The sequence below is a fragment of the Zootoca vivipara genome, chromosome 4 (assembly GCF_965207765.1).
Source record: "Zootoca vivipara chromosome 4, rZooViv2.hap1.1, whole genome shotgun sequence".
In the NCBI taxonomy this organism is placed as follows: Eukaryota; Metazoa; Chordata; class Lepidosauria; order Squamata; family Lacertidae; genus Zootoca; species Zootoca vivipara.
Window position 1 is genome coordinate 25,664,135 of NC_142587.1, and position 18,544 is coordinate 25,682,678.

The 18,544-nt window shown below is 40.4% G+C and overlaps 2 protein-coding genes across 2 annotated transcripts in view; one reads left to right on the forward strand and one right to left on the reverse strand.

The window, feature by feature from the left end:
• Positions 1-18,544, forward strand: part of CUL4A (cullin 4A) — a 36,468-nt gene that overhangs the window by 15,228 nt on the left and 2,696 nt on the right. Inside the window, exons 9-17 of the mRNA XM_035114917.3 lie at positions 4,170-4,237; positions 4,955-5,073; positions 7,621-7,813; positions 11,200-11,304; positions 12,087-12,197; positions 12,445-12,530; positions 13,487-13,594; positions 15,769-15,882; positions 17,602-17,707. Coding sequence (XP_034970808.1) covers positions 4,170-4,237; positions 4,955-5,073; positions 7,621-7,813; positions 11,200-11,304; positions 12,087-12,197; positions 12,445-12,530; positions 13,487-13,594; positions 15,769-15,882; positions 17,602-17,707 — 1,010 coding nt within the window. The remainder of the gene's footprint in view (positions 1-4,169; positions 4,238-4,954; positions 5,074-7,620; positions 7,814-11,199; positions 11,305-12,086; positions 12,198-12,444; positions 12,531-13,486; positions 13,595-15,768; positions 15,883-17,601; positions 17,708-18,544) is intronic.
• LOC148685871 (uncharacterized) lies at positions 141-3,566 on the reverse strand. Its single transcript, XM_088668506.1, has 3 exons — positions 3,555-3,566; positions 1,336-1,946; positions 141-147 (listed from the first exon to the last, which is right to left on the reverse strand). The coding sequence occupies exons 1-3, from the start codon at positions 3,564-3,566 to the stop codon at positions 141-143; spliced, it is 630 nt and encodes a 209-aa protein (XP_088524632.1).

The window sequence follows — 18,544 nt, forward strand, 5'->3', positions numbered from 1 at the left end:
ACCTATTACCTTTTTTCTTTAATACAAGGTTCCTGTTTGTTTTAAAAGTTGGTTCTATAGAAAACTGTACAACACTCTTTATATCTAAAGGGGTAGTGGTGCCACCTTTTATAAATTATATTTAAATTATGTTCTTAAAATTATGCTCTAGAAATAGAAGCAAAAGGTATTTGGGAAAGCTTAGCAATGTGTAGAGTTTTAGAATTCTATCTATTACATAACACTCAATTTAGATTATCTGTTCATTAATAATTAACTTTAATGATAACATCTGTAATTGTAGTTACAGATAGCCATAGGGTAAGAGGTGTAGCTCAGTGGTAGAGTGTCTGCTTCCATGCATGGCATCTCCAGGAAGGGAGGGAGAGAACCTTGACTAAAATCTTGGGCAGCTGCTGCCAGTCACTGTAAATAAATAAATACTGTACCAAATATGAATTACAATAAAACGTAATAGAAAACAACAACAAAAACAAACAGTTAATCAAAATACAACTTAAAATGCAGCCTCATTTTAGTAGTAGCACATAAATCAAGACCATAAAGGGAGGAAATATCAGATATTCACCCGAGCCAGCTATCCAGGCTGGTCCTACATGGGCCAGCAAAAAAGCCAAGGTAAAATTTATATACCAAATGCCATATAAGGGGTCAGAGTGAGTCTAAGCCGAAGGCCAGGCGGAACAGCTCCGTCTTGCAGGCCCTGCGGAAAGATGTCAAATCCCGCAGGGCCCTAGTCCTTTGTGACAGTGTTCCACCACGTCAGGGCCAGTGCTAAAAAGGCCCGGGCCCTAGTTGAAACCAATCTAGCCACCTTATGGCTTGGGATCTCCAGAATATTGTTGTTTGTGGACCTTAAGGTCATCCGCGGGGCATACCAGGAGAGGCGGTCCTGTAGGTATGAGGGTCCTAGGCCGCATAGGGCTTTAAAGGTCAAAACCAGCACCTTAAACCTGTACTCCCCCGGGAGCCAGTGCAGTTGGTAAAGCACTGGATGAATGTGATCCCATGGCAAGGACCCCGTAAGGAGCCTCACTGCGGCATTCTGCACCTGCTGGAGTTTCTGGGTCAGCTTCAAGGGCAGCCCCGTGTAGAGCAAGTTACAATAATCAAGCCTGGAGGTGACTGTCGCATGGATCACTGTGGCCACATCAGGGCAAGAAAGGTAAGAGACCAACTGCTTAATACTGCGGAGATGGAAAAATGCCACCTTTGCTGTGGCTGCAACCTGTGCCTCCATAGAAAGGGAGGCGTCAAAGGTTACACCCAAACGCTTGACAGAAGGCGCTGGCACTAATTGTGCCACCACAAGAGATGGGAGTTGACCCCCCCAACCCCATGTCATCCTCACCCAGCCAGAGGACCTCTGTCTTCGAAGGATCTAACTTCAACCGGCTCCCACGCAGCGATCCAGCCACAGCTTCCAAGCATCTGGTCCGTGTGTTCGGGGCCGAGTCAGGGCAGCCATCCATCAAGAGATAAAGCTGGGTGTCATCAGCATATTGATGACAACCCAGCCCAAAACTCCAGACAATCTGGGCAAGGGGGCGCCTAGAGATATTGAAAAGCATCAGGGGATGGATTGCGCCCTGCGGCACTCCACACACCAAGGAGTGTCGTGACAACAACTCCTTCCCTAGTGCCACCCTCTGCCCCCGACCAGAGATAAAAGAGCACAGCCATTGTCGGACTGTGCCCTGAATCCCCGCATTGGGAAGGTGGTGGTCCAAAAGTTTGTGATCGACCATGTCGCAAGCTGCTGACAAATCTGAAAGAATTAGCAGTCCCAACCCACCTTGATCCATCTGTCTACGGAGATCATCTGTTAGGGCGACCAGAGCCGTCTCTGTCCCATAACCAGGACGAAAGCCGGACTGAAATGGATCCAGAGCCGATGTTTCATCCAGAAACCTACCAAGCTGTTCAGCAACCGCTCTCTCAATTACCTTACCCAGGTACGAAAGATTCGAAACCGGGCAGTAATTGGATAGATCTAAAGGATCTAGTGATGTTTTCTTTTAAGAGCGGACGCACCACTGCTTCCTTCAACTCCTCTGGGAATGTCCCCATGCCAAGGGGCATGTTAATGATCTCACCCAGAGGGGCCCGCACCTCGACTGGACACTAGACATTACTAAGTTAGATGGACCTATGTCTGACAGTGTAAGGCAGCTTTGTGTGTTCCTAATTATCACCTGTTTTTGTTCTGAAAGTTACAAAAGGAGCTTTGGCTTACTGCAGCTACAAGATAACATTTTGCTTTTTTCACTGTAAGTCTGAATTACACCTCCTTGTGTTTTTCAAATGAGGACCGTGAACAATTTGGCTGCAGCACCACTAGTCAGGGCAACAATGCAGCCGAGTATGGGGAGCCATCAGCACCAGTGGAAAAGCATCAAGGTAGCAAGCAAGTTAGAAAACTGTTTTCCCTGGCACCTTACTGTGCTGTCAGGCTATTCCCGCACCACTTTTCAACTCCAGAAATCTGAAGCTCCATAGTAAATTACTTAATAAACAACAGTAACAAGTATGCAGGTAGAAAGCCAGCAGAGATTTGACTTATCCACTGTATTGTACCAAATGTCACATGTAGAACTATATACCTGTTGGCAGGAACTGTGTTTGTGTGCTTGGTGCAATCAGTGCATTCCTGGCACCCATGGGACAAGTTTGTTCCCCAGAGGCCAACCAAGGTGGCTGATCTAGACAAGCTGAGAGGTTAATAGATAAGGCCTTTGGGAACGTCTGGCAGTGGCAGATTTCAGAGAACCAGGGTGGCTCCTCCTCCGCTGTCATCGAAGATGAGCATCTTTGGGAAGGAAGATGGGTCCTACCTCCAGCAGTGGAGGCAGTATGCCTCTGAATACCACTTGCTGAGAATCAGATGTGGGGAGAGTACTTTAGCACTCATATCCTGCTTGTGGGCTTCCCATAGACATCTGGTTGCCCACTGTGAGAACTGGATGCTAGACTAGATGGGCTTTTGCTCTGATGCAGAAGGGCTCTTCTTACATTTGTGTATCCTTTTTGACTTTCCCCAAGATCTTTATTAATGAATGCTCATTACTGAAGCGTTGTATATCATCATTTCTTTTTATACTGAATTTGCTGGTCTGATTACTCTGGAAATAAGGTAAGGTAAAGGGACCAGTGGCTTCTACAGCCTATGCAATGTTGAAGGTGTAATTTGGTAGGGGATTGACCTGCTTGAACTCCTAAAATCTTTTAGAAGCTTGAGATAGGGATTACGACTGATGTGCACTCACTCCTCTCTGCACAACATGGGCAGTTTTCTGGAAGGAGGAAAGAAAAAAATGACACACATACACCTCATTTTCGATTTAGAAACTCTTCTATTACTTTACAACAATAATGTGTTCAGGTTTGAGCCTGGTATCCAGAACCAGAGCCCTTCAACACAGTAAAGGAAGGTTTCAGCAACATGGAACAGGGAAAAAGAAATCCTTGTGATCCTGAAACTTTCCCTCTTCATAAATAATAGTAGGCTAGAGTACTCCTGTAGGGAGCCAAGAATATACTGGGGATACACTAACGTTCTGTAGCATATTGGAGTTCTCAGATGGTTCCTTCTCATGGTGAAGCAGAGCGCCATGATAATTAGTAGGGCAATGGGGCAGCCCACAGACAAGGCAAATATGCAGGTATTCAAGAAAAAGTACATAAGTGAAAAGATAACTCCACAGCATAATTCAGGTGCAAGCCCTTGATGTGGCAGATGTCTACTTGCTGCCCTTCAACCTGCTGGACAGTTAATCTAGATTCTATACACACTTTTCATTGGTGCTTTAAGTAGACAGTATAACACCACCTACAGAACTTTATAGTTCTCCTGCTAAGCTCTATATCCGTTTAGGATTAATACATAACAGCAAGTGCCTTCTTTCTCATATTTAAGTTTTTCCTTTTGATTAGTGTAAAGATCACGCTGATGATTCCACATCAGTAATGGCTGGGTTGTTAACTGAATACTTTCATTCTGCTATATCGTCCCTCTGTGTATGTAGTTAAACATAGAGTTGGTGAACCTAAGATTTGTATTTTACCTACAATTGTATCTGCAACCAAGAGTATACACTTGCACACCTTTTGAAGGTTCTTCCTCCTAAATTGTACAGGTATTCATAGATTCTTTTTCTTGCCTTAAACAGGAAGCCACTCATTGCTTGTGTGGAGAGGCAGCTTTTAGGAGAGCACTTATCAGCTGTTTTGCAAAAAGGTACTTTTTCTAATTAGCTTTTTTTTAAGCTGCATAATCTGCTCACATTTTATGGGAAAGTGAAAACAGATTGTACAGCTGCCTCTTTGGCCTGGGAAAATCTATTGGAACAAACAAGTGTTCTTAAAATACAATGGCCAATACACATTCCCACACACAACTGGCAACAAATAATGTAAGCAAACGCTTTTCAGAGCAATAAAAGTTAAGGGATGTGTATAAATTTTTCATAAAAATGTTCATAAAACTGGCTAACATTGTATGTGAAGGAATTGCCAGGAATGCTGGGTCACGGATAGTTCTCTGAAAACTGCTTATTTAATTGCAGACCTCTATAACTGATAGAACTCTTTCTTGGTGCTGTAGCAATAACAGGCCTGTGTTTTTCCATGAACTAAAATCTAACAGCACCTGTGAAATATTTTACATTCAGCAGGCTGATAGTTTTGTTAGGACAAGCTGTTGCAAATCTAGCCTATTAGAATTCCACAGCCAATCCGTTTGGATATAGTACCTTTAAAATCTATGTATATGAGAGACAGAAACTCAGTTTGTATATAAAGCACTTGTCAATCATATATTCTTTACAGGGGGGAAAGTTGCATTGTTTGCAACCACCATAATGTCTAGATGCTGTTGCTTTAAACTCACAGAAAGTTCTGTTCCATTTTCTAACAATAACACATTATTTAACGTGTTAATCATGCTTGTTTTAAGGACTTGATAATCTGCTTGATGAAAACAGAATAGCAGATCTCACCCAGATGTGCCAGCTTTTCAGCCGTGTGAAAACCGGACAACAGCTCCTCTTGCAGCACTGGAGTGAATACATCAAGGTATTTAGAAACATGCTGTTTTGTTGCACTTTTTTTTTAAAAAAAAGTCAAAAATGATATACTTGTTCTAGATTCTGAGTAACTTAGAATTTCAACCAATTCATAATAAATCCCCTTTTTATTGAATAAACAAAAAGGTTGATCAGATACTGAAAACAAGGCAATATGCATAGTTCAAGTGCTTGAGAAAGTGAAACTTTGCTTCACTTCAATTTTCTCTACTGTTCAGCAGCAGTCCTATCGAAGTTGAATATAGCAGTGTACTTCGCATGTGGAAAAACATACCACAGGAAAAGAAAATTCTTCTTTGAACCATGGCTACTATATTTTGCAATATTTGCAGCAAACAGTTTGTGTGGCAGCCACCTACTTCTGAAGCACTCTTACTGCCTGCAATCCATCCTTGGGAAGGCCACGTTTTGCATATTGAGAGGGAATACAAAAGAACCATGGGAGTAGTAAGCACCCTAAGTGTTAAGCACAATTTTTGTTTTAGAAAATCGTATTTCTGGTGTTTGGAGTGTGGTTTAGCTTCACAAAGAAGATCTGCCTGAGGAAAACCTAAACCACCTCATAGCTATAAAGAACCTAGGAGTGGTAGAATTCTTTGAGGGCTTTCTCCTGATTGGTAGCTAGAATCACAGAGGCTGAATTCACAGATAGTAGAAGACCAGAAGAATTACCAGGCTGGGAAGTAGATCACTCATTATGGAAGGCTAAAGCTGACAGTATGTTACTTCTGAATTTATGCCTTCAGCTTAATGTAGTGACGATTTAGGAGAAAGAAAAATTAAGTGGTGGGATAGGGATGGTGGTTTTTTTGTCTAATTACTTTGCTATCCATTATCTTTAAGCCTGCAGTATTTTAGCATTGAGACACGGGTGGCGCTGTGGTCTAAACCATTGAGCCTCTTGGGCGTGCCAGTCACAAGGTTGGCAGTTCTAATCTGTGTGGCGGGGTGAGCTCCTGTTGCTTTGGCCCAGCTCCTGCCAACCTAGCAGTTTGAAAGCATACCAGCACGAGTAGATAAACAGGTACCATTGTGGTGGCAAGGTAAAAGGCGTTTCCATGCACTCTGGCACTCGTCACAGTGTTCTGTGCGCCAGAAGCAGTTTAGTCATGCTGGTCACATGACCCGGAAAAGCGGAAATGAGCACAGCACCCCATACTCAAATTTGATGGGACAACTGTCAGGGGGTCCTTTACCTTTTACCTTGCCATTTTAGCATTAAATAAATAAATAAATAAATAAAATGTTCAAAAATATTCTTAATTCAATAGTGGTTTGAGGTGTAAGACTGGAAACTTTTGAGAGCAATGTAACAAAAGCCAGCTTTGAGCAATATTATTTTAATTGCTATCACTCCTCCTAACAGCAAACTGGTGGTGATTGCTGCTGGTGACGAGCAAAGCTGAGCCACCAAGAAATAAGAGGGTTAGCAGGCTTGGAGGAACCCCAAAATTTGCAGACATACAAGAGCTTTTAAAAAAAAAACTTATGGGAACCTTCCAACCCCCTTCCAGGATTCACCAGGCACAGTAACCACAGAATATTTTGTGTCAGGAAAGAAAAATGAAAAGTGTTGTGTGTAAATGTAATGCCTTGCTTGAGCTCCTTACATTTTAGTATCCCACAGGTGGATACTATAGGAGCACTTCAGCTAGGAAATGAAGTATACTGCAGCATGTTGTCACAAGCAATGCTTATTAATCAACAGCAGAATTATTAGATGTTCTGAATATTTAAGCTGCATTTGCCTAAAATGATATGTCCCTTGTGTATATTTCCCTTCTCATACATGACTTACAAAGACTTCACAGTCTGGGAGTGTTGTTGCTATTTTTTAAAGTTTCTATTTCAATTAAAGGTATGTTTAGAAGCCGCACTCCTCCCCCCAACACACCACAGCGTACTATTTTTCTGAATGTTCCCTAAACATATTTTGACTTTTCATATTATATAACAATGATCTGTGGCTGTATTCAGACATGCTGTGTGGCCATGAGGAGGTAATAAAATACTTCAGTTTCCAATTTAGAGTAATCTCGGTTTAACATGTTATCTGAATCTCTGGACAATGGTTAATCTTGGCTATGGTAGTGGAAGCAAACTAGCTTCATAGTTAAGCTAACCACAGTTTGGGGTTTTTTGGATAGCCCTAGTAAATTGCAGTTTAATAAAAAACTGAAGCACAAGCTTCCAAGCTCTTTCTTGTGGTTATGCTAAGGAAGTGTGGGTGGGGTGCCAGAAAAGACTTCTTTTTGTATTACTAAACTATAGTTTTGTATTGTGCCTAAACTAGTACTGTACAAACAGATTTTCTGTGTCAATTAGCATCACAGGCTGGAAAAACACTTATTAAGTGTTTATTTTTTTAAAAAAAATGTAGTGCAATTCTCATGTTTTGGTGTTTTTAATGTTTCAGGTGCATTAAAGCAACTGTGATTTAAATGATTTTATTATCAATGTAAATGGTGGGGGAATATTAGGAAATAAGAGAGGTAAGTACTATTGACACATTTGATCAAAAGTGTTTGTTTTGCAGAACTATGGGACAACAATAGTGGTAAACCCTGAAAAAGACAAGGATATGGTGCAAGAGCTGCTAGATTTTAAGGACAAAGTGGATCATATAATAGAAGTGTGTTTTCAGAAAAATGAGAAATGTATAAACTTGATGAAAGAATCTTTTGAAACGTTTATCAACAAGAGACCAAATAAACCAGCAGAACTTATAGGTATAACAATTTTTCTGCAAAAATACTGTTTCTAAAACTTATACTGTCTAGGATTAAGTTGCTAAATATGCCAGTGTCCAGCAGTACAATATCTATTCCATGAAAATATTTGCTAGTGTGTGTATTCTGATAAAGATGTGGGCTGCATTCTTAAGAGACATGATTGTTTCTTCTCCTTGTGCATCTGTGCTTGTTTTTATTCTGACTGACTGCAGTGACATTTGCTCATAAAACTGCATGGAAATTAGAGTGCTGTTGCAACATAGTACTATTTAAGGAAGCTCCAAAAGATGCAGAGGTAAGTTTGGTTGTGTTGCTTATTATTGGGGTGATCTGATGAAAGAGAGAAGAGAGGGAGGCTAGAGCTATCTAAAAGTAGTGGTCTTTTCTAAGGTATCCAAAGTAAAGACCTCAGGGGGCCAAAACAAACTCACCCAAACACATGCACACGACCAAAGAACACAAACCATGAAGTAGAGATGATTCCTCCATGTGTTGCTGGACTCCAAATCCCATCAGCTTCAGCCAGCATGGTTAGTGGTGATGAGAGCTGTAGTCAACATCAGGAGAGCCACAGATTTCCTATCCCTGCCGTAGAAGTTGTCCCATTGTCCTCTAACACAGAGGAGAGAGAGAGAGAGAACCACAGCCGCCTTAATATTGATTGGAAGTGGGACATAGAAGGTCTGGTTAAATTCTGGATTTGGCATGAGTTTGTATTCCCAAAAGCAGTGGCTATAACAACAGGTAAAATTCTGGGAAGAGAGTGTTCAATGGGGAGTAGGCATGCAGACACTTCCTCCAGTATCTCTAACACCAGTGCTCTTGCAATGCTTATCACATGCGGGATGGATTTTTTTGGGGGGGGGGTGAGGGAGGAGAAGATAAAATTCAAAAGTTCTAATATTTAACCAGTTTCCCTTTTTGAGAGAAATGTGATCTAATTCTGATTTTACTCTTAGTTTTATTTACCCTACTCTTTGGTAATATACTCTGATTCGCTAACTAGCTGGGTGTTGTTAGGATACTGATGCCACTCAAGTCCCAAGCCTGTGGATGACCTCCATACCGCAGTTTGATGTGGATGTTAAATAGCACCTGCTGAGTAGCAGGTTCCTGCTTTCTTGAATTGACCCTCGAGGCAGGAGCAGAACAACTGAAGAACTGTCCCTGCAGTCCTTAACCTGGGTATCCTACTGCAGAAGTCTTGTGGGATATAGATAAGCTTTTGTAATTTGGCCACATCCTGCATTTATTTATTTTCTTACTTAATAATGAACATTTTAAACCTGCCCCTTATCAACAAGCAGTCTCAGGTCAGAGTACAATAAAACAAGTTAAACATAATGGTTACATAAAAAGTGAATCACAGGGCAGATGAAAGCCATTGACAACCAAACATTAAAACAGCGGTACTGCAGAAACAAACACAGACTAAGGCATCATACATACCTGACTTTCCCCATATAATCCTGGAAACTAGTTTGTTAAGGATGTTGGGAATTATATCTCTGTGAAGCATAAACTACAGTTTCTAGGGTTCTTTGGAGGAAGTAATGTGTTTAAAATGTATGGTGTTTACCCTCTGCTCAGCATATGCCTGTTCAAACAAGTGTGTTTTTAGCTGCCTGTCAAAGATTCAACGGATATGGTGCCAGATATATATTTAGCATTTACACAACCAGGGTGTCACCATAGAGAAGGCCCTCTCCTTATTTTGCAGCTGGTGTTAGTTTGTGAAAGCATTCAGAAGGAAACTGTTGTGTCACAATTTATATCTAGAGATTGATATCTGTGTAGAAATCTCTTAGGAGCTCCTTAATAAGGAGTGGAAAATTCTATTATTTTATTTGCTTTATTATGTGCACACACTGCTCTTTCCCACGAGTTCAGGGATTTTGCATGGCTTATAAGAACTTTATCAGTATATTTAAAAACAGCTTGGTGCTATCTATAGCAAGGGGCTTTTGGATCTGCTTTTACAGTGACTGCCCCTAACAACCATGAGTAAGAAAAGGCAGTGAAAGAATTGAGTTCTCACCTTTTAACATGCCCTTTTCATTCTTCCTTTCATGTAAGACTATTTTCTACTTCTAATTGGAGGAGGTGGTCTTTTTATCTTCAGATTCATGGTGTAATCCTAGGGGCTTTTTTTGGGCATCAAGCCATTGGAAATATTTTAAGCCATTACAATAGCTTAGAGTAAAAAAAAATGAAGAAGTTTAGGTGGAATTTGCTGCCAAGGAGTGGAGTCTCCTTCTTTGGAGGTCTTTAAGCAGAGGCTTGACACCCATATGTCAGGAATGCTTTGATGGTGTTTCCTGCTTGGCAGGGGGTTGGACTGGATGGCCCTTGTGGTCTCTTCCAACTCTATGATTCTATGAGGTCTTTCATGTAGTGTGTTAAAGTTTAAAAATTTCCTAACTTCTCTTAATAAGTATTGCGTAAATATGTTAGTGCTTTATATATAAATGTTGATGCTTTACAAAAATTCAGATTACGCAGGTGTGTATGCATACATATTCCACTGTATAGTAAAAAAAAGGTACAGAAAGAGGAAATACTGTACTATTTCATAGTTTTGCTGAATGTGGGCATATTTTAAATTTCCCCGTGCTGTTCTCTCTTTCACACTCTTTTCATCAGTTCCCCATATCTGCCAGTTTACTGCCTCTGTTCACTACTATTTAAATTTTGTCACGGCGCCTAACCTGTAATATTTTTAACTGGTTTTCCCGCTTCACGTTGAAAGCTTCAGATTTTTGTTCTCAATTCTGCTATTATTATTATTATTATTATTATTATTATTATTATTATTTGCCTCTCTAATAGTATCATTCCCATTTTCACTATCATTGGCTTTCTGTAGATTTGTATATTACTTTCAAACTGTTTATTTTTACTGTTAATTTTTAGCTTTGTCTTCATCATAATCATCATCACCATTGTTCTACTACCGTATCTCTGCACTCTTTGCCCATATCTGTGTTCCTCCTCTGAGTCCGGCATGGATTTGGATTTTTTAAAACCCTGTAAATATTGCAGTTTTATGCACAGATTGGATTAATCTCACTGAAGTCAATGAAATGCAAGCAGCCTACTTGTTTGCGGTATTGTAACAGGAAAAGTGCCACTGCTTCTTTTTTTTACTTTTACTTTTCCTTCATTTTTTTGTCATATTTTTATCATATCTTTGTAAACCAAGAAAATCTTTAATAGAAAAATATTTTTATTAGACTATACGTTTTTTGACATTGAGTGGTTTCTTTCAACTTTTATAAAATGCGTAGTGTAGTTTTAGATGTGTTAAAACTAATATGTGGAAACCAAGTGATCTCCCCCCCACCCCGATTAGTTTTAAGCTGTTTATTTTTAATTATTTTTAGCAAAACATGTGGACTCAAAGCTAAGAGCTGGCAATAAGGAAGCAACAGATGAAGAGCTGGAAAGAATCCTTGACAAAATTATGATAATATTTAGATTTATTCATGGTAAGGAATCTCTTTTTAAACAACTGGATAAAGTGTATCATACATTTCTGCCCTGCTGATTTTTTTAACCAAAATACCAAAGGCTTGATGCATGTTGCAGTAAATGACTCCATGCAGTGGTTTCATGCAGATGCTTGAAGGATAGGATTGAACTCTATAGAATTGCACATTGAAGGATCCACCCAATGATATTTTATATCTAAAGGAATAGGAATTGTGGCTCCCTCTACAAACATTGCACTTCTGACAAGATCTTTAGCTTCAATTTTTCTTTCAGCCATGCACAACACAATTTTCCGCTACTTGTTTTCAATAGAAATGGGGCAGGAACATTGTTATAATTGTTATAACTTCTGAGAAACCCAAGTGTAGGTTCTGCAACAAGTCTATTTAAAGCACTTTGGTAGTTTTCACCAGAATGTGAATGAAATATATATGTTATCTTAATAATTGGAGAGGAAGAGTTGAATTTTATATTTCCAGCACTTTTAAATTTGCTGTATCTGTGACAATTTTATTAGCTCAGTTTGAAATTTGACACTTTCACAGGTAGAACGTGTAGGTCAAGTTTTAAGTTATTTGCTATTTGTATAAGCTGTAGTATTTTGAGGTTTATAGTGACAGAATCTTGCTTCTGCTACTTCCTTTAAATAGAGGATTATTCCTATGCTTTCTCACACACACACACACACAGTTAATTTCCCCCCTCTGTGGTTCAAAAAAAGTCACAGCATGTGCTTTAGTGATGTTTTTTCTCATCCTCCTCAACATTGTCCATGCAGGTAAAGATGTATTTGAAGCATTTTATAAAAAGGACCTGGCCAAAAGACTTCTGGTTGGGAAAAGCGCTTCAGTAGATGCTGAGAAATCTATGTTGTCTAAGCTTAAGCATGGTAAGCATTTGTGAATTTGGTTCCTTCAGTTACAAGTTTGAGCCCTTATATAGGGGGAAATGGAACAGGTTAGTCCTTTTGGAAATCTGATTCCAAACAAATGCACATTTTTTAAAAAATCTCATGTTTGGTTTGCTTTACTTTACTCCTTCTGAAGAGTTTGTTACCTTCTTTATGTGCCTAAATTGACAGTTCAAGTTACTGCATCCATATTACTATTTTTTGTTGTTTTTGTTTCATATAACAGAATGTGGTGCTGCTTTCACCAGTAAACTGGAAGGAATGTTTAAGGATATGGAACTTTCAAAAGATGTTATGGTTCAGTTTAAACAGGTAAGATTTCACTTCAGTTGGATAGTTCAGTGAAATTTTGAGCTGGTTTGATATGACTAGTTTCAGACCTAATATATGATCGTTTAGCATAACAGAAATGAGCTGCAATGAACATTGGGCTTGCACACTCCCCACCCCCACCCAAGACCTCTGGCACAGCCATGAGTATATCAGAAGCTTTCATTTTTCATTAACTGCAGTTTAGTATTTAATATGAACCCTAAACCATGGTTAATTTTAACTGCAGCTTCATAGCTCTTGATTTGAAGTTGGCTTGTGTCAAACAAATCACAGTTAAGATTGACTACATCTGAACTCATCCTTGCAGCAGTGGTGAAAGAAGAGAGAGGCGCATTTGCAAATATAGTGGGTTATTTTGTCATTTTAAAATCCATGCTAATTACTATTTTTGTCTAGATTATAAAGTAAAATTTCACACAGAACATAACTTATGGAATATGCTACCTTAAGATTTGTCAATCAGTTGAATTCACTTTAACTGACACAGATATATCCTAATGTATTATTAGGAATTGGAAATGTTGCATCATTTAAAAACGTAGATGCGTCAAACTTTGATTTTGAAATTTAATACTTCAATAGGTGAAAATCTAGGTCAGAATTAGGAAAGTACTTTCACCTCAACATCAACTCTAAATATTACTTTAAGCTCCTTATTTTCAGATTGTTTTGAGTTTTAATAACATGAAAGTAGAGTATCACTGAATTCAACCTTTGTTAAAAAACAGCTTTACGTCATTTTTTCAATAATTAAATTCAATTTTGCTGTAAATATAGGGGGAAATTGCTACGCTATTTGAATAAAGTTGACATTTTTGTAGAAAATAATAATAATCAGCAGTAGTTATTTCTTTTCTCCTTCCTTCTTTGTCCCCAGGCAAAACCTTTAACTCATTAACATGACTGAAAATCCTTTTCTTCCTTTCTTATCATAGTACATACAGAATCAAAAGGACCCAGGGAATATAGACTTAACAGTAAATATACTTACAATGGGATACTGGCCAACTTATACGCCTATGGATGTCCTTTTGCCTCCAGAGGTAAGTCTTCAACTACACTTGAAGTGTTGGGACATTCCCCCCCCCCAAATTATTGATGTTCATTGGTTTGTTGGATTTGATCTCTGGAAGCTCTTACATTGGGATTTACACATGCACAAACCAGAGCACAGAAGCTTTCAGTGATTCTTGGTCCACATTGCTTAGAATTTTGGTATCTAGGAGGCCCAATTTGAGTAGCACAACTCAAATTGATTAATTTTTTGTTGTATATATTTCAACAATCCCGAAGTCTGAGAGTCAGTAGCACAGATGTTGTAAAGGTGTGGTGATCTAACGTGGAACAACACCATTGGAGAAGATAGCCATGGTTAATCAGACCTCATTGCTGGTTGCCTCATGCTTCAGGGCTCCAAAATTGTAGCTTCACCACTGCTCATAAGGAAGTGTGTGGCTCCTGTAGATGCTATTAATCCCACCACCAGGGGTGACCAGAGGTGTTTTGGCACATGAGGCAAAGCATCCCACATTGCAGGGACTGGGAGCAACCTCCGTAAGGACTCCTCTGTGAGATGCCCTTTTAGGGTCTCCCCTGCCATGGTGGGGCTGAAATCCTTTCTGGATTTCTCCCTCCCACCTGGCAGCGAGGCTTTATGCCTGCTTCTCCAGGTGGGGGTGGGGAAATCTCCCTCGCCTGCCCAACAGCAAAGCTGGATGGTGGAATGCCTCCCCTCTTGCCAACTCTGGAGGAGGGGGTAGCGTTCCTCAAAGATTGCTGCTGGTCCCTCTCTGCCCCAGAAGCCAAAGAGACTGGCTGCAAAGATGACCAGTGGAACGAGCATGCCACCCCTTGGGGGTGCCGCTTGGGGTAGTCGCCTCATCCCACCTTAGGGTTGGGTCAGGTCAGGTCTGCCCAAGTCTGCTTTTCCCCGAATGAAGTGAAGAGTGTTTGAGGACCGGGATATTCGTATGGAAACCAAAATGCTTGCTTACAAAGCTATTGTACTACCAACCTTACTGTATGCTTGTGGAAACATGAACCACTTATAAACGACATCTCCAACTCCTCGAAAGATTCCATCAATGGTGTCTCTGAAAAATTATACATATCACTTGGGAAGACAGGTGAACTAATGCCAGTGCACTGGAAGAAGCAAAGATCACCAGTGTCGAAGCAATGATTCTTCTTCAACATCAACTTCGTTCAACTGGTCATATTGTTCGGATGCCTGATCATCACCTTCCAAAGCAACTACTGTATTCCAAACTTAAAAATGGAAAGCATGATTAAAGAGGTTTAAAGACTCTCTCAAGGGAAATATTTCAAAATGTAGTATAAACACCCGACAATTGGGAAACCCTGGCCAGTAGTGCGGGGAATGCGCATGATAATTCTTTCTAGGATGCAGTAACTTCAGACTGCAGGGGGAGAGGTTGAATACATGAATGTACTCTCATGTCGAAAGCTTCCTGAATATGAAAACTGTTCTATCTGGCCTATAATACCTTGTTCCTGAAACTTTTTGCCATGGGAGCATGTAGACATCCAGTCACCCCATGTGTGCACATGTATGCACATATTCACACGTCATGAATCTCAAAGTGAAGCATCCCCAGAAGTAATGGGTTCTGTGTTTTTGCTGAATGCAGTAGTTCTGCATGAAATACAGGGGTGGTATGACGAAATATACCATTCAGTATACATTTATCTACTTACCTCCACCCCTTAGAACAGGGGTACACAACCTGTGGCCCCCCAGATATTTCTAGACTACAACTCCCATCAGCCCCAACCAGCATAGCCAGTGATCAGGGATGGTGGGAAGTGTAGCCCAACATCATCTGGAGGGCTGCAGGTTGTGCATCCCTGCCTTAGAGCCTACTCAATTCTGATTTAACAATTTTTAAAGCCAAATGTAAGATCCTGGATAAATGCAGTGTATCTACACATTTTCCAAAACCGATTAAGGGCTGTTGAGCTATTATCCCCATTAATGGGATGTTCAAGGAGAGTATTCACTTCTCTGCCACAAGCCGAAATCCTGCAATTGGAAAAAATCCTGCCAATTGTACAGATTTGCATTCTTTGCTTGGTTTTCTGCTTTACTTGTAGACAAAAATGAATACATGAAATGTTACCAGGCTGCCATTTATGCCTGGATTTGTGTGTTTGCCTGGATTTATTTTTCTTAAGCTTATTATTTCTTGTATTTCAGATGGTTAAACTTCAAGAAGTATTTAAGACTTTTTATCTTGGAAAGCATAGTGGTCGAAAACTTCAGTGGCAAACTAGTTTAGGACATGCTGTCCTGAAAGCAGAATTTAAAGAGGTGTGTTTGAATAACTTAATCTTTGCTTTCTTTGCTCTTTTACTCCCATTTACAGCTTTCCCAAACCCTCCATTTCCCTTACGCATTGCAGCTCGAGGGGTGGTGTTTCTGTGTGACTCTGTTGCTCTTCTGGTTTACCAGTACCCCAAGTTGGTGCTGCTTATTGAGAAGAAGAAGAAGTACAAGGAGCTCAGTGCAGTGAATCAGGGTCCACACACTACTCACTTTCCTTTTTCAGTAAGCTGCAGTGACTCATAGTGTTGGGAAGCCAGGAAAGCAACAGAGTCCCACCCATGCTGCCTCACCAGCCACTACTGCAGGCTTGCAGTTTGTCCCCCAAAATGCTTCTTGGTGGCAGAGGGAGAGGACAGATGCAGCAGCAGTATAGTTGGACTGGAGAGTGGTTGCTGGTGAGCTGGCCTGGCCTGGCCTGAAAGCTCCTCCATGGATTGCTTGGGCTGCCTGTCCTGGCTAGTTGACTATTGGCTTAAAAAGGCTCCCCCCCCCCATAAAAAGGTCAACAAGTTCCGGCACCTCTGTTTCTAGAAAAAGAGCCCTGGCCATACATAAAAGAAATTCACACTTCCAGGAGCCAGAAGGATTTTCAGAGGTTGGTGATCAGAAATATTTTATGCTACTAGTTGCCTGCATTGTATAAGAGCTGTTGTGGTCAAATAGGTCTGAAAGAGTACTTGCACTTAATCTATGGAACATAAACTCTAGTTGTTTGGTGAACATTGGAGCATTCACATTAAGCAACATTCTATGAGATTTTTTATCAGTCCATATATATTATGCTGCAGCTTTGAGTCTGATTCTGCTGTGCAAGCAGAAATATATTGGTAGTCTTCTGATTCACGTGATATGTTTATCTTTTCTTTATGCATGGTGCGGGAATCAGATTGTGCCTTCCTGCCATGAAACTTGCCTATCTTGCTTGTGCAGACATTTAGAGTAGAGTGCAGCATTTAGAATTTGATGCATGTAGATCTGAAGCTCATGGTCCTTCCAGAGATTCATTTGAGAAAAAAATTAGCCATAGATTTTATGTATGTACATCCTATTAAAATGCTACGTCTGTGCACAGATGTTGAGAAGTGTCAGGTGGAATTTTGCTCCTTTGTTGCACATAGAGTGAGTCAGGGAGCATACTGTTTGAACTGTGCCAATGACTTTTGGCATTCTGTTCGGAACTAAGGATGGAAAATAATTTTGGAAATAGCTGGGGTGGGGTTGGAAATTCCTAGGCTGAATTTCACTTTAGCTCAGAATTGTTTAATGCCAAACCTGTCATCCATCAGTTTCCTTCTTCCTGCCTTTCTAACACTAAGGGAGCAACTTAAACCCAATATCCTCCTGAACGAGGGGAGTTTAGAATAGTTGGCTCTCCAACATAGAGCCTGCTCATCTGGAGATACATTGGGATAAGTCTTTCATCCTGGCTTAGCCAAGGCCAGAGTAAGTCCCCCTAAAGATATGGTGGAGTACGGCAGGTAACTTACCCCATTCCAAACTATGTTCAGTTTATGTATATGTTTTGCTTGTAATTACAAGCATGTATGCTTTCTTTTTAAAATAGTAAATTTAAAAATCATTCTATCTGCAAATTTCTTAATTTCTTGTGTGTGTAACATAAATGACCTTTGGGGGCAGCACCATTAACAGTTAAGCTAGTGTGTGTATGTTTGTAATGTTATAAATATATTTTGTTTGTTTTAGGGCAAGAAGGAGTTTCAGGTGTCACTCTTCCAAACCTTAGTGCTTTTAATGTTCAATGAAGGAGATGAATTCAGTTTTGAAGAAACTAAAATGGCTACTGGTATAGGTATGTAATAGTTTTTGAAAAGACAGGTGTCTTGTGGATTTGATCTGGCATAAATGTGATTGGATTAAAATACAGTGGTACCTCTGGTTGCAGACGGGATCCATTCCGGAGCTCCGGTCAGATCCCGAGATTTCCACAACCAGAGGTGCCTGTTCTGTGCACACATGTGGCACGATAGAGCGCTTCTGCGCATGCGCACCTGGCAAAACCCAGAAAAATACTTCCGGGTTTGCTGTGTACGTATCCCGAAGGATACATAACTGGAGGTGAACGTAAGTAGAGGTACCACAGTACAGGAGAATGACTTGTTACAAGAGCTTTATTAATAGAGGTAAACATGAATACAAAGAGATACCAGTACTACATGTTACCACTGTGGTTTCAAAACATATTGCGGAACATATTTAGGCTGCAGTTTTTCCAATAACTGCCTATGACATACAAGATGTAGTTGACCCTGGGCTCTGAACTGAATGGAGCTCTGAACTGAATATTGTGCCTACAGATTGTACTGCATTATGGTAGCTGGCAATTTCCTCATGCTGTGTTTCCTCAAGCAAACTACTATGGTAGTTGTACAGTGGTACCTCCGGTTGTGGATGGGATCCATTTCAGAGCTCCGGTCAGATCCCGAGGTTTCCACAGCCAGAGGGACTGCTTCTACGCATGGGTGCGTGGTGACAGACTGTTTCTGTGCATGCATGTGGCACAGTAGAGCGCTTCTGGTCATGTGCACGGGGTGAAACACGTCCAGGTTTGCCGCTTTTGCAACCCGAAGTTTACGTTACCCAAGGGTAACGTAAGCCGAGGTGCTACTGTACTGTGTCAGGCTTATAT